The sequence below is a fragment of the Oncorhynchus kisutch genome, linkage group LG24 (assembly GCF_002021735.2).
Source record: "Oncorhynchus kisutch isolate 150728-3 linkage group LG24, Okis_V2, whole genome shotgun sequence".
In the NCBI taxonomy this organism is placed as follows: domain Eukaryota; kingdom Metazoa; phylum Chordata; class Actinopteri; order Salmoniformes; family Salmonidae; genus Oncorhynchus; species Oncorhynchus kisutch.
In genome coordinates, this window is record NC_034197.2 from 38279813 (window position 1) to 38296516 (window position 16704).

The following is a 16704-nucleotide window of genomic DNA, read 5'->3' on the forward strand; positions in this document are numbered from 1 at the left end:
CATGTCCTCAATGACTGTGGGATGTTGTCTGTGAGACTCCAGTTAAGCATGCTGTTAGGGCTAAAGGCTAATAAAACTGCTGTCCACATATAATTCGGGATCTCATTTCAGCATATATATCCCCTTTTTTTTTGTTTACAAAGATTAAGGTTATTGAGAATTGATACAGCAGTTTATGTCCACTTTCTTACAGCGCGTACCAAACCAAGCTGCAAGAATGTATGAGTCACTTTAATAATCAAGACAATTTTTACAATTCAAAGCACATAAATAGTTTCATAGACAGAGATAAGCTATAGGCTACAGTATATTTTAAATTGAATTTATTTTCAAGAAAGATAGCGTGTATTTGTATTTTTAACTGTGCATATTCAGACCATCTCTAGGCTTACTTACTCCGCTACTTTCCGGAAGAGTAAAAAAAAAAAAACTGCCCTCAAAGATATCCGTGTCTTCATTGATGTGACATTGCCGGTGCCAAGAGTCAGAGAGAAAGTTCCTCATCTACAGTTAGATGCGATCCGACGCACTAACTTCCTCGTATACAATTAAAACAGGACTTTCTATCGGAATTGTTATCACGAGTCGGGATGGAGGAGCGGACATAAAATTAAATACAAATAAGTGATTTCTAAAGAATTACAAGTAATTCAAGGTTAGAAGACCATTTGGCCATATAGCGGCCAAGGATTATACAGCTGGTTGGAACGAGGTAATTCCCTCTCATTTTTTTCTTCTAGACCACGAAGGTGAATATGTATAACCTACTCACTAATATTTTCATAGACAATATGCATTTCTTAAATAAGACGATGAACAGATGGATGTTTTCTTAAACGGTTCCCTTTCTGGGTCATTCAGTGGTATTATGAAGATTGCGCATTAAAGGGATTTCTGACCGTGTTATTATGTCGACTATATTACAGTGTTTGCTATTGGTTTGTGTATGTAATTCCTACACTGATGATAGTTGAGAAACTACAGAATTATGATATTCACATAAATGGTGGTAAAGGTGAAATGTATTTGAACTGTTTCTTAATTTTTAAAAAAGAGTGTATATATATATATATATATATATATATAAGTCTTTAATGTCTGTCCATTTTAGCTCAGAAATGTTGAGACGTAGTTTATTTATTTTCCATTTTGCTGAGCCCTCTGTCTTTCGCTTCTTTTTGCCTAGGCTAATGTAAAGAGGAACCAAAAGTTATTGCTTATCCTACGGACTCAACACCGAATACGATATTCACATTGTATATTCACAGATGCAACACCTATTCATGGCTTGTAAATCTATTTATTGAGGGAAAACACAATCTTAGAAAGGGTTATTCGGCTCTCCCCCATAGGAGAACCCTTTTTGGTTCCAAGTAGAACTCTTTTTGTTTCCATGTAGAACCCTTTGTGTAAAGGGTTCTACATGGAACTCAAAAAAGTTTCTACCTGGAAACAAAACGGTTTTACTTGGAACCAAAGGGGGTTCCTCAAAGGGTTCTCCTATGGGAACAGCGGAAGAACCCCTTTAGGATATTTTTTTCTAAGAGTGTAGTAATGGTGCATTTTTAAAAAAACGAAGTAAACACCATAATAATTGATTAACCTACAATGTTTTATCAATGCTAATCTTGCATGGATATCTGATGAGTCAATCTACTCTATATTTAAGACCCAATTTGCTTTATAGTACATTATGATTGCATCAACTTGTGCTGGAAAGCCTCACATTTCCTCACATTTATGCTGACAATAGTTCCTATAGTTCTGTTAGTGTTTCATCAGGTCAAGTGTGTCTCTAGTTTCTACTTCAGGAAACAGGAAGTCAATACTTAATGTTGGAGAAGCCTATCAGAGAACCTCATGCCATACTGCCACTCTCCTAATTGCAGAGACAAATCCTCCCAATGCAAAGCGTCCTGTGTGTATGGTGCTTAGGGACATGGCATTGCAGTGTGTGTGCGTGCGAGGTGAGCAGGGGAGGTTTAGCAGTGCAGTTTTTCCTTTTCACATGGTGTCCAGTCCCAGTTTCAAATGCCCACCCTGCGTCAGATGCCATGATAGCAGTTAGGGCCAGAGGCACACTTGATGCAGGGCTTCCACAGCTCACTAGATTTACATCCGTGGGCAATATGGGGTATTGGAGACAGACAGGGAAACAGACAGACACTCCCAGAGACCTGAGGAGGATGGTTGGAGGTGCTATTAGGGGCTGTTTTGTTCAAGAGACTGCAGGAGAGATGGATGGAGAGGACAAGGATAAGCTTGTACCGTCTGGGCTTCACCTCCAGTTAACTTCCTATGTACAGGAAGTGCATGCCATGTGTGTCATGGCTTTATTAGATTAATGGAGGACGAATTGATCGATATGAGTTTGAGGAGGTTTGTAAACGGATGAGAATCCTTGGACTACTGGGCGGGCTGACACTCAAGAAGAAATGTCTTCTCCTGAGATTCAGGGGTGTGGCTTCCTATAGGCTACCTGTAATTTGGGAACATTGGCATAAGGATAATCTGAACCTTTTCCATTCACAATAACCAAACACATTCTGTGTTTTATTTTTATTTATTTTTAATTGTATTTTTTGTGGTGGTGGTGTTTGAGTTTACTATGTATGTGAAACATTTTTGAGAATAGGAAATCAGTTTTCATTTTGTCTCCAGCATCTTCACGAATCAGTTTTTTGGGGGATTTGCATTATCTGCCTATGAACTGTGGAAATGAAACCTGTGTAAGCATAAATAGGTTTGCTGGAAGTTAAACTTGAACTTATCCTCCCTGTAAAAGCTAACAGATCAAGCGAAGAGGAACACCATTTAAATGGAAAAGGGAAGTTAATATTTACACCATTATTTTTGATCAAGTGGTTGTATGTATGCAGATATATACAGCCATGTGTATTTGACCAGTTTAAGTTGACGAAGAACACGTGCTCATTTACAGCCAACACCCTGAGGAATAGTTACCAAGGGAGAGGCGAGGCGGATGAATTAGCCAATTGGTAGCTTTGCGTACATGTTTAAAGAGAAACATTCTCCATGACTATGTCATGAGATATATGGCTGTCATCCAGCAGCAATCCTCCACATCTTAAAAGACTGAGTGCAGTAAAATGTGTTCAGAGCCCATATTCACAAAGTGTCTCAGAGTACTGATCTAGGGTCAGCTTTCCCTTTTAGATCATAATGAATATGATTCTATGGACACGGGGAGACATGATCCTAGATCATAAAGAATATGAATATATTTTGTCTCTCTCTCTCTGATAAACATCACTTCCTTCTCTCATCAGTTTTAAAAGTGTTCTATGAACATTTGTGTTAGTAGTTTGCCTTAGTCAGAGTGAAGTAATTCATGCCAGATCTATCCTATAAGGTGTCAACAACATACACTCACTCATCCATGCTAATATCACAGTGTTGTTTCCATCCCTCTCCTTGCCCAAACCTGGGATCGAACCAGCAACCCTCTAAGCACATCAATAACTGCCTCCCACTTAGCATCGCTATCTATCGCTCCACGAAAGCCTCAAGCTACTTCAAGGTCTTAGAGTGATTGACATCACGGATTGAAACGCTACTAGCGCCCACCACTAATTATAGTAGCTAGCCTTTTCTCACCGGTTACACTCACACTGTGGTGAAGGTCTATTCCCACTGTAACTTAAAGGTCTCTCTAGCTCTCAATCTCTCTGCCTCTCTCTCCTACTCTCACTCTTTGAATACTCCAGTTCCTCTGTTTACGTTAACACAGATGAACCAGAAAATGACAATCCTGTATCTCTCACACAGATAAAGCTCTGTTCAATCAGAAGAATTCCCCCTCTCTCTAATGTCCCTTTTTAAAATATTTTACACAGACCATATTGACTCCACCCACAGATCCTATGACTCCACCTACAACGCTACTAAGTTACAGTTTTATTTGAAAAACAAAGAGTTCTTCATGCCACCTCTGGTGTCCCAAAGGCGTGGCTGGGTGTTGCTAGTTTGGTGTCGCTCTGGTGATTCGGAAGACTTCTAGAATTGTTTTGCTTCCAAAAAGCTGTGTAACATGTAGACTTGTGTGGGAAACCGTTGCTCTTAGGATGTAAACAGTAGCGTACAGTAAATGACATTGTATTCTGACTGATATTTTCTGAAATAACAAATTGTTAGGTTCGTCCACCATGGGCTGCGTGGGGTCCAAGGAGCAGCAGGATCCCAGCAGCAAAGGAGTGAATGATGACACTCTGAGCCGGACTCAGCCAGCCCACTATGTCAAAGACCCCACCACTGGGACCAAGGCTGTGAGTGAAAACCTGGGCGTGATGATGGTGATGTTGTTGATGATGGTGGTGATGATGGTAGTGATGATGATGGTGATAGTGGTGATGATGGGGATGGTGAAGATGACGATAAGGATGGTGATGAGAAATCGATGAAAGATCAGTAGGGGACATGGTCATTGAAAAGGGAAATTCTAATGAGTTATATTTATCATTGTCACTGAGACAACATAGTGAAAAGTAACGTGTTAGCCTCCCTACAATATGACTTTGCACAGAGTATTGATATGTGAGGTGCATTACCCATATAACTCATGTTCTAACTAGTTGTTGCTTGCATAACTGCTAGACTCTCCTCTGTTGCCAAATGCACAGTAAGTGACTGATCTGTAAGTCGGTTTCCTTGAGTGTCTAGGGTGGTCAATACTTCCTGTGTGTTTACAGTAAAGCGACTGTAAGCGCTGAAATTCTGAATGAGGAAGGGGAAGTAACATCCAATGAATGCAGAAATTCATTTTGTGATCATTGTTTGAACAAGACATTGAATTTGCATGTACATTTTAGTCATTTGCAGAGTCCCTCTAATCCAGAGCGACTTACTGGTTAATGCGTCCATAGCTAGGTGAGGACAATCACATATCACAGGTCATAGTAAGGAAATGTTTTCCTCAATAAAGCAACTCTCAGCAAAGTCAGTGCTCGTGAGAAAAGACAAGTGTGAGCGTTAGTGCAACAAAGGCAAGGATGTTGTTTTAAAATATTATTAAAATATTTTCAGGGGGGGGGGGTGTCTCTCCTCTCTTTCTGTTTTCTGTCCGTCTATCTGACTTTTACTTCATCTGTCATTTGACCCGTCATTTTCTTCTCCGTTTTGTTCACTTTCTCCCAACTACATTTCCTATGGTTCTCCTCGACTTCAATCTCTTTCTGTCTTTCACAGAATAGAACCATCTCCACTGGCCCTACAGTCCCCTCTGACGGTGAGTACGACACAGAGATGTGACAGTTGCTCACTTGAATTTGTGATGTAGGAACTATCACAGTGCTCAGCTTATCACACTGTATTTCCAGCAGTGACACGACATACTGTCAGCGTGAACCGGCAAACTGTTTGTTGTCGTGTAGTTCTAGACTTATGGCTGTGGATGAAAGTGAAAGAGGGGGAGAGCGTGTAGTTTGAGATATCCCCCACTCAGAGTTTCACCACACGAGACAGCAGATGATCTCTCCACTGCTATACCAGTAAAGCAGCCAGACAGGAAGTGACCTATTGTTGTTTTTAAACATGTAAGAATTGCACTTGATGGCACCCACAAACACAAAGTCTCTCTTTGTCATATGTGTGCATGCATTTAATTTATTTGTATTTTTATACACACACACACACACACGCTTACATTCTCTGCCCCTCCCCCTCCAGGTCCTGAGAGCATTGCTATCGCACTGTATGACTACGAGGGTATAAATGATGGAGACCTGGGCTTCAAGAAGGGAGACAAGCTTAAAATCTTACAGGAGTGAGTGTCTCTGACAATTATACATAAACATGATGCATTCATACCCCATGCAGAGCACTGTATACAATACATATAATCCATATTCCCCCACCTCTCACAATCTGTCTGTCTCTCCCTCTATCTCTCTCTTGTCTCTCTCTCTCTTTCTGTAGGTCTGGAGAATGGTGGAGAGCCCAGTCAATCAGCACAGGCCAGGAAGGCTTCATCCCCAGTAACTATGTAGCCATAGACAGCCTTGAAACCGAAGAGTAAGTATGTTCAAATCAAGCAAATTAAATCAAACTTCACAATGCGCCGAATACAGCAGGTGTAGACAGTGAAATGCTTACTTACGAACAAGCCCTTAACCAACAATGCAGTTTAAAAAAAATACAGATAAGAAAAATATATAAAAGTAATTAATTAAAGAGCAGCAGTAAAATAACAATAGTGAGACTATTTACATAGTCAATGTGCAGTGGCACCGGTTAGTTGAGGTGATATGTACATGTAGGTAGAGTTATTAAAGTGACTATGCAGATGATGATAACAAAAGAGAGTAGTAGCGGTGTAAAAGGGGGGGGAGGGTCACGCAAATCGTCTGGGTAGCCATTTGACAAGGTGTTCAGGAGTCTTATGGCTTGGGGGTAGAAGCTGTTTAGAAGCCTCTTGGACCTAGACGGCGCTCCCGTACTGCTTGCCATGCGGTAGCAGAGAGAATAGTCTATGGCTAGGGTGGCTGGAGACTTTGACCATTTTTAGGGCCTTCCTCTGACACCGCCTGGTATAGAGATCCTGGAAGGCAGGAAGCTTGGCCCCAGTGATTTACTGGGCAGGTCGCACTACCCTCTGTAGCGCCTTGCGGTCAGAGGCCGAGCAGTTGCCATACCAGGCAGTGATGCAACCAGTCAGGATACTCTCGATGGTGCAGCTGTAGAACCTTTTGAGGATCTGAGGACCCATGCCAAAACCTATTCTCCTGAGGGGGAATAGGTTTTGTCGTGCCCTCTTCACAACTGTCTTGGTGTGCTTGGACCATGTTAGTTTGTTGGTGATGTGGACACCAAGGAACTTGAAGCTCTCAACCTGCTCCACTGCAGCCCCATCGATGAGAATGGGGATGTGCTTGGTCCTCTTTTTCCTGTAGTCCACAATCATCTCCTTTGTCTTGATCACGTTGAGGGAGAGGTTGTTGTCCTGGCATCAGTTGAGGGAGAGGTTGTTGTCCTAGCACCACACGACCAGGTCTCTGACCTCCTCCCTATAGGCTGTCTCATCGTTGCCGGTGATCAGGCCTACCACTGTTGTCTCATCTGCAAACTTAATGATGGTGTTGGAATTGTGCCTGGCTGTGCAGTCATGAGTGAACAGGGAGTTCACGGGGGGACTGAGCACACACCCCTGAGGAGCCCCTGTGTTGAGGATCAGTGTGGCGGATGTGTTGTTACCTACCCTTACCAAATGGGGGCGGCACGTCAGGAAGTCCAGGATCCAGTTGCACAGGGAGGTGTTTAGTCCCAGGGTCCTTAGCTTAGTGATGAGCTTTGAGGGCACTATTGTGTTGAACTCTGAGCTGTAGTCAATGAATAACATTCTCACATAGGTGTTCCTTTTGTCCAGGTGGGAAAGCGCATGCAATAGAGTGCAATAGAGATTTCATCATCTGTGGATGTGTTGGGGCGGTTTGTGGGATAATGGTGTTTATGTGAGCCATGACCAGCCTTTCGAAGCATTTCATGGCTACAGATGTGAGTGCTACGGGTCGGTAGTCATTTAGGCACGTTACCTTAGTGTTCATGGGCACAGGCATTATGGTGGTCTGCTTAAACATTTTTGGTATTACAGACTCAGACAGGGAGAGGTTGAAAATGTCAGTGAAGACACTTGCCAGTTGGTCAGCGAATGCTCGCAGTACACATCCTGGTTATGCATCTGGCCCTGCGGCCTTGTGAATGTTGACCTGTTTAAAGGTCTTATTCACATCGGCTGCGGATAGCTTGATCATGCAGTCTTCCAGAACAGCTGGTGCTCTCATGCATGTTTCAGTGTTATTTGCCTCAATAACAGCGAGCATAGAAGTAGTTTAGCTCATTACGATATGATCTTAGTCCTGTATTGACGCTTTGCCTGTTTGATGGTTTGTCCGAGGGCATAGCGGGATTTCTTATAAGCTTCCGGGTTAGAGTGCCGCTCCTTTAGTGTGGATGTTTCATGTTATCCACGGCTTCTGGTTGGGGTATGTACGTACGGTCACTGTGGAGACGACGTCAACAATGCACTTATTGATGAAACCAATGACTGATGTGGTGTACTCCTCAATGCCATCAGAGGAATCCTAGAACATATTCCTGTGCTAGCAAAACAGTCCTGTAGCTTAGCATCTGGTTCATCTGACTACTTTCTTATTGAGCGAGTCACTGGTTCTTCCTGCTTTAATTTTCGCTTGTAAGCAGGAATTGGGAGGATAGAATTATGGTCAGATTTGCCAAATGGAGGGCGAGGGAGAGCTTTGTAAGCGTCTCTGTGTGGAGCAAAGGTGGTCTAGAGTTTTTTTCCCCTCTGGTTTCACATTTAACATGCTGATAGAAATTTGGTAAAACAGATTTAAGTTTCCCTGCATTAAAGTCCCTGGCTACCTCACCTCTCGGTGAGTCCCTCACCTCTCGGTGAGCGTTTTCTTGTTTGTTTTTGGCAGAATACAGCTCATTCGATGCTGTCTTAGTGTAGCCTCTGACTGCCAAGTAAAAGAGCTAAAAATACATATGAAAACTCTCTAGGTAGATAGTGTGGTCTACAGCTTATCATGAGATACTCTACCACAGGCGAGCAATAGCTCGAGACTTCCTTAGATATCGTGCACCAGCTGTTATTTACAAAAAGACAGAGTCCGCCGCCCCTTGTCTTTCCAGACACCGCTGTTCTATCCTGTCGGTACAGCGTATAACCAGCCAGCTGTATGTTGTTAGTGTCGTCGTTCAGCCACGACTCCGTGAAGCATAAGATGTTACAGTTTTGAATAGTTTAATCTACCGTGTAGGTCATCTATTTTATTGTCCAAAGATTGCACGTTTGCTAGCAGAATGGAAGGAAGTGGGGGTTTATTCGATCGCCTACTAATTCTCAGAAGGCAGCCCGCCCTCTGGACCCTTTTTCTCCACCTCCTCTTCACACAAATCACGGGGATCTGGGCCAGTTCCTGAAAAAGCAGTATATCGTTCGGGTCTGCCTCGTCAGACTCGTTAAAGGAAAAAATGGATTCTGCTAGTCCGTGGAGAGTTATCATGGTCCTCATGTCCAGAAGTTATTTTCAGTCATAAGAGATGGTAGCGGCAACATTACGTACAAAATAAGTCGAAAAAAATAAGTTACAAACAACGCAAATAAACAAACAATAAAAACACAATCGGTAGGGGGCACATAAAATGTTCTCCAGTGTACTGTGTGAGTAGTGTGTGAGTAGTGCTGCTCAAAGGAATCAGTCTGATATGACTTTCCCCGCCTTCAGGTGGTTCTTTAAAGGAGTGAGCAGGAAAGATGCAGAGAGGCAGCTGCTGGCCTCAGGAAACAAAATGGGATCGTTTATGATCCGTGACAGTGAGACCACCAAGGGTGAGCAAGTTCAAAAGCTCTTATACATGTACATTATACAAGCGCCCTTTTAGACTTTAGCAAGCCATGTCTCCTTCCTGCTATAGGCAGTTACTCCCTATCCGTGAGGGACAGTGATTCCCAATCAGGAGACACAGTCAAGCATTACAAGATCCGTACGCTGGACAACGGTGGCTTCTACATCTCCCCACGCATCACCTTCACCACTCTGCAGGAACTGGTCAGCCACTATAAAAGTGAGTGTCACGGCCTTCCACAACACACTAGAGAAGGGCTATTTCAATCTTATTAACCTAAGACAGTGTTTCCCAATCCTGGTCCTGGGGACCCCCAGCACTACACAGCTGATTCAAATAATCAACAAATCATCAAGCTTTGATTATTTGAATCGGGCGTGTAATGCTAGGGAAAACTTCCAAAAGGTTCACGTTGACCAGGACCCGGATGAATAAACACTGCCCTACGAGGTCCGGAGTACTGCTGGTTTTCTGCTCTACATGAATCATTACTTGCACCTGGTGTCCCAGGTCTAAATCAGTCTCCGATTAGAGGCAGAAGAGTGAAACTTGTCCAGACTTGAATTTGAAGGCACTAGTGTCAACTGCTACTAAAGTTGATAGTGGATGTTGGAGATAACAGCCCCCTCTGCTGGCTGCCTGTTCTGAATATGGACACATTGTGTATTTGGCCTCCAGCAGTACTGACTTCCTATGGGTTTATTCATGTGTGTTATGTACAGTTCAATAATACTGAATGTATTTCATGTCCTGTATGATTCAGAGCTTTGTGTGTGGATGTCATACTGGATGTGTTTGTTATTACAACAGAGCTGGGAGATGGTCTGTGCCAGGCCTTGACCAGCCCCTGTCTCAGTCCCAAGCCCCAGAAGCCCTGGGAGAAGGATGCCTGGGAGATTCCTCGGGAGTCCCTCAAACTGGACAGGAGGCTCGGGGCTGGCCAGTTCGGAGAAGTCTGGATGGGTGAGCTCCATATCATTTAAAGCTTCTATTCTGTCATTCTGAGAAGGTTATGTTTGGACTAATACTGGGAGATCAGTATGAGTTTTTATGTTGTTTTTTCAAACCTTTATTTAACTAGGCAAGTCAGTTAAGAACAAATTCTTATTTACAATGACGGCCTACCCGGGACAACGCTGGGCCAATTGTGCGCCGCCCTTTGGGACTCCCAATCACAACCAGATGTGATACAGCCTGGATTCAAACCAGGGACTGTAGTGACGCCTCTTGCACGGAGATGCAGTGCCTTAGACCACTGTGCCACTCAGGAGTTGTATATGTAGTCTGAAAACATTCTTGCTTTGTGGAGCATTGAACTGAGGTAACATAGGTAATGTGGTTTGTCTTTGTGTCTTTTGCTGTAGCTACATACAACAAGCACACCAAGGTGGCAGTGAAGACCATGAAGCCTGGTACCATGTCGGTGGAGGCTTTCCTGGACGAGGCCAACCTGATGAAGGCCCTGCAGCACGACAAGCTGGTCCGTCTGAACGCTGTGGTTACCAAAGAGGAACCAATCTACATCATCACAGAGTACATGGAAAAGGGTGTGTGTACACCACAGTTTGACATTTTGTTTACATTTACATAACCACACGTCAGTGTATTTCTGTCACTGACTGTTATTTGTGCGTGCATTTCTGTGTTTGTGTGTGTGTGTTTGTGCGCATGTTTGTGTGTGTGTGTTTGTGCGCATGTGTGTGCGCGCGTGTTTGTGCACGTGTGTGTGTGTGTTTAGGTAGTTTGCTGGACTTCTTGAAGAGTGATGAAGGGAACCGTGTTCAGCTCCCCAAACTCATTGATTTTTCAGCGCAGGTGAGATTCAGTTATGTCAAACTTAAACTGTCAGTCTGGATTTTTTTCTTCTCCGAAATTGTATGGTTTTATATTCTCCCAGTCTTCTACTGTTGGTAGAAGGGACAAGAGAACCAAAGAAAAGGGAGGATGCTTTGATCTTGTTATACCCAGTTACTGACAATATCAAGCCACTCATTTGAATACTCTTCTGTTTCATGCCTTTGTTCTGGAGTACATGTTTTTCCTATTGTGGGCAGCATTTCAATATTCAAATCCTGTCTTTAGCTTGGCAGAAGAAGGTGTGTGGCAGAATGTGGTGTGTGGCAGAATGTGGTGTGTGGCAGAATGTGGTGTGTGGCAGAATGTGGTGTGTGGCAGAATGTGGTGTGTGGCAGAATGTGGTGTGTGGCAGAATGTGGTGTGTGGCAGAATGTGGTGTGTGGCAGAATGTGGTGTGTGGCAGAATGTGGTGTGTGGCAGAATGTGGTGTGTGGCAGAATGTGGTGTGTGACAGAATGTGGTGTGTGGCAGAATGTGGTGTGTGGCAGAATGTGGCAGAATGTGGTGTGTGGCAGAATGTGGTGTGTGGCAGAAGAAGGTGTGTGGCAGAAGAAGGTGTGTGGCAGAATGTGGTGTGTGGCAGAATGTGGTGTGTGGCAGAATGTGGTGTGTGGCAGAATGTGGTGTGTGGCAGAAGAAGGTGTGTGGCAGAAGAAGGTGTGTGGCAGAAGAAGGTGTGTGGCAGAAGAAGGTGTGTGGCAGAATGTGTTTGTAAACCAAATTCTTCATGCCAATGTTTGCTGTTCTACAATATTGTGATGTGAAATTATTTTGACAGTATTAGACGCAACACAATCGAACATTTCATTTTGAAACCTGATCATACAGTATTTCCAGTTGTACACCTGTTGCTACAGATATCGAGAGGCAATGAGGAACTTATGAACAGAAAAGCAGAACTTGTGAACGCATGGGCATGTTTATGCCATCTGCTGTATGTAGTGAGGTGAAGTGAGGTGTGAGAATGAAACTAAATGAAAAGATATTGAAATGGAATATGAGGAGTCGAATTACAAAAAGAGAGAGAGAGGATCCTTAAAAGAGAAGGAAACAGGAAGACAGATTGGTCTGCTCAGATTTAAATCTTCTCTGATAGATTTAGTTATGTTCAATTATTCCACTGAGATTGGTACACAGATAAGGCTTATCTAGTTGCGATAGAAATGTAAAGGTCATTTGGGATTGAGCTGACATATATCCAGTGTTTACCGTGAATGCAGTCTCCATGAATGCCAAAACATTGCCTTTAAATTTCAATAGCTTTATAGACCTGAACTTTAGCGATGTGGATTGAATACGTCAGTCAGTTTGTGTCTATATACATGTGTGAGAGAGATAGAAAAGAGAAAGAGAGGGGAAGAAATAGAGAGAGAGAGAGAGAGAGAGAGAGAGAATAAAGCCTGATGGTAGTTATAATCTCTTCTCTGTATACATCAATGAGGTCGCTCTTGCTGCTGGTGAGTCCCTGATCCACTCATGCTGCCAAACATACCCTTGTAAAACTGACCATCCTACCAATCCTCGACTTTGGCGATGTCATTTACAAAATAGCCTCCAATACCCTACTCAACAAATTGGATGCAGTCTATCACAGTGCAATCCGTTTTATCACCAAAGCCCCATATACTACCCACCATTGCGACCTGTACGCTCTCGTTGGCTGGCCCTCGCTTCATACTCGTCGCCAAACCCACTGGCTCCATGTCATCTACAAGACCCTGCTAGGTAAAGTCCCCCCTTATCTCAGCTCGCTGGTCACCATAGCATCTCCCACCTGTAGCACACGCTCCAGCAGGTATATCTCTCTAGTCACCCCCAAAACCAATTCTTTCTTTGGCCGCCTCTCCTTCCAGTTCTCTGCTGCCAATGACTGGAACGAACTACAAAAATCTCTGAAACTGGAAACACTTATCTCCCTCACTAGCTTTAAGCACCAACTGTCAGAGCAGCTCACAGATTACTGCACCTGTACATAGACCACCTATAATTTAGCCCAAACAACTACCTCTTTCCCAACTGTATTTAATTTTAATTAATTTATTTATTTTGCTCCTTTGCACCCCATTATTTTTATTTCTACTTTGCACATTCTTCCATTGCAAAACTACCATTCCAGTATTTTACTTGCTATATTGTATTTACTTTGCCATCATGGCCTTTTTTGCCTTTACCTCCCTTCTCACCTCATTTGCTCACATTGTATATAGACTTGTTTATACTGCATTATTGACTGTATGTTTGTTTTTACTCCATGTGTAACTCTGTGTCGTTTTATCTGTCGAACTGCTTTGCTTTATCTTGGCCAGGTCGCAATTGTAAATGAGAACTTGTTCTCAACTTGCCTACCTGGTTAAATAAAGGTAAAATAAATAAATAAATAAATAAGTTTAAAATGGGCCCAGATGGTCCCTGTATGGAAGGGAAATATTGTCCCAGTTGAGTTGATATCAGAGTAATCAGTGGTCGTAAATGACACGATTGGCAAATTGAAAGTCCTTTATGTTTATTACTATAGCTATCATTATTTTAAGTTTTAATGACTGATTATTTTATTGTCCCGTAGCAGAACCTAAAGGGAGGCTTTAGAAACTATACTTGAAAACAATAGATATATTTCACAATAAATCATTGAGAGCACTTGGGACATGAATTACTTGAAGCACCCATTCTCCTGCTTCTGCTTTCCTATTGTCTGCGGACATCCAACCATGTCTTTGTCCACAGATTGCAGAAGGTATGGCCTACATTGAGCAGAGGAACTATATCCACCGGGACCTGCGAGCCGCCAACATACTGGTGTCCAAGGCTCTGGTGTGCAAGATCGCTGACTTTGGCCTCGCCCGAATCATTGAGGACAATGAGTACACAGCCAGGGAGGGTAAGATCAGCATCTAGCAGTATCCCCTTGGTGAACAAGTAGCTGTGTCACATAAAGGGGGGGGGTTCAACTGACTGTGACATGACAGCTGAGTTAACCAATAATAGTACGGTAGAGTACAGTGGTTTGGAATTAGAATTAGAGAACGAGGGAAGTCAGAGTTGGAACAAGGAACTGTGGGATACTGTATCAGAGGGACAGATATCATTGTGTCAGAGGGAAGTGTGAATGAGTGACATGGTTTGAATAGAAAACACAATGTTGAGACAAGTTGCTGTAATATCTTTTCAGTGACAGCAGGGGGCAGCAGACGTACAGTAAGAAAGCACTAATGTTGTTCCCTAACAGGAGCAAAGTTCCCCATCAAGTGGACGGCCCCAGAGGCAATCAACTACGGCTCCTTCACCATCAAATCAGACGTCTGGTCCTTTGGCATCCTACTGACAGAGATCATCAGCTATGGACGCACACCATATCCAGGTCTGAGGACCTGAATGAGAACATGCCCTCTGCTGTACTTGTACTTGCACTGTACTGTATGTTCATTGAATGATGAATGAAATGAATAAAGTGTAAAGTTCACAGTCTCGCCCCTATAATGATGTGTGCTTCTGTGCTGGCTCTGTCATCTAGGGATGACGAACCCAGAAGTGATCCGCTCCCTGGAGAGAGGCTACCGAATGCAGCGCACCGACAGCTGTCCCCAGGAGCTCTATGACGTCATGCTGGAGTGCTGGAAGAACAAGCCCGAGGACCGGCCCACCTTTGAGTATCTTCAGAGCGTCCTGGAGGATTTCTACACTGCAACAGAGAGCCAGTACCAGCAACAGCCTTGAGCCAATCAGAAAGATCCAGGCAGATACATAGCATCCTCTCATACTTCCATGTACCTGTATAGAGTAGTCTACAGACTAACCTACAGAGAAAAACATGTGTTTAGATGGTTCCTTATGAAATATGGCATTTTACTGTAGCTTTATGAATGATGACCTAACAAATTAATTACAGTGATTCATGACATGGCTGACTGTGATATGGGTTTCAGAATTGTACTTTATTTAAATATATGAGTGGCCAAAAATAAAACTAGCCAAAGTTGAGGCTTTTTTATTGTGAATTTCCCATGTCTATGCCCAGTTCATATATTGGAAAAGGCCATTTATATTCTGCCATAGACCATTGAAACTATACTTCACTGAATAAGCACTGGAGTGCAACAGTATAATCTAGAATAATTCATTTATAAAACTATTTTTTGCCTATGTGGTAAGGGTCTTAATTTATTTTATCGGAGAGTAGCGTACTTGTTTGTCAATCCTCTAAACTATATCTATATGTAGGCAACACAAGGGAATAATGCGATGTGATGTGACATTTTTACACAAGTAAAATTAGATGTTGCTTGCATGGTTTTTTTGTGGGGGTTTTTCTATGTAGGCCACTGTCATCATTTGTCTAACATGGCTGAATAATTTGTGCACTGAGGTAACAGTTGACTGCACAGACTTTGAATGTTGAATACAATATGTTTTCATATGAATAATGCATTTCTTAACCAAATGCTTTTTTTGATATTTTCTTATAGATGCTTGTAAGTGCAATGACTGAAAGGTTGTGTTGAATAAAATTAATGAATAAAATCATATTGTGCTTATCATATTGTTATTCTAGCCTACATCAAATTTAACATGATGATCTGCAATTTCTTGTAAGAGTAAAGACAAAATATGTCAGTTTTTTCAACATATGAATGACGATATGAAGGAGATTGTATCTGTTTTTTTTAACAACCTGCTTGAAGTCAAACAAGCAATGACTGAAATTATTTTTTTTTTACAACTCATTTTGAACAGATGTACACTGAACATAAATATAAACGCAACATGTAAAGTGTTGGTCCCATGTTTCATGAGCTGAAATAAAAGATCCCAGAAATGTTCCATTTGCACAAAAAGCTTATTTCTCTAAAATAAAAAAATACAAAAGTGTTAACATCCCTGTTAGTGAGCATTTCTCCTTTAACAATATAATGGTATGGGCAGACATACGCTACAGAAAGCGAACACAATTACATTTTAACAATGGCAATTTGAATGCACAGAGATACTGTGACAAGATCCTGAGGCCCATTGTAGCCGAGTGGTTAGAGGTGGCAGGTAGCCTAATGGTTAGATCATTTGGCCAGTAACCGAAAGGTTGCTAAATTGAATCCCTGAGCCGACAAGGCAAAAATCTGTCGTTCTGCCCCTGAACAAGGCAGTTAACCCACTGTTCCTAGGCCGTCATTGTAAATAAGAATGTTTTTCTTAACTGAATTTCCTAGTTAAATAAATAAAATAAAACTGTCATGCCATTCATCCGCCACCATAACCTCATGTTCCACCATGATAATGCAAGGATCTGTACACATTTCCTGGAAGCTAAAAATGTCCCAGTTCTTCCATGGCCTGCATACTCACCAGACATGTCACCCATTGAGCATGTTTGGAATGCTCTGGATTAACATGTACGACAGTGTGTTCCACTTCCAGCCAACATTCCACAGTCTGATCTACTCAATGCGAAGGAGATGTGTCGTGCTG

At 42.5% G+C, this 16704-nt stretch overlaps 1 protein-coding gene across 1 annotated transcript; it reads left to right on the forward strand.

Annotated features, from left to right (window-relative positions):
* Window positions 1-389: 389 nt before the first annotated feature.
* LOC109880577 (tyrosine-protein kinase HCK-like) lies at window positions 390-15961 on the forward strand. The gene is made up of 13 exons (XM_020472771.2): window positions 390-712; window positions 4156-4286; window positions 5206-5245; window positions 5686-5782; window positions 5935-6030; window positions 9267-9370; window positions 9457-9606; window positions 10198-10350; window positions 10752-10934; window positions 11126-11202; window positions 13969-14122; window positions 14471-14602; window positions 14756-15961. The coding sequence occupies exons 2-13, from the start codon at window positions 4167-4169 to the stop codon at window positions 14956-14958; spliced, it is 1509 nt and encodes a 502-aa protein (XP_020328360.1). The 5' UTR covers window positions 390-712; window positions 4156-4166; the 3' UTR covers window positions 14959-15961.
* Window positions 15962-16704: the final 743 nt, after the last annotated feature.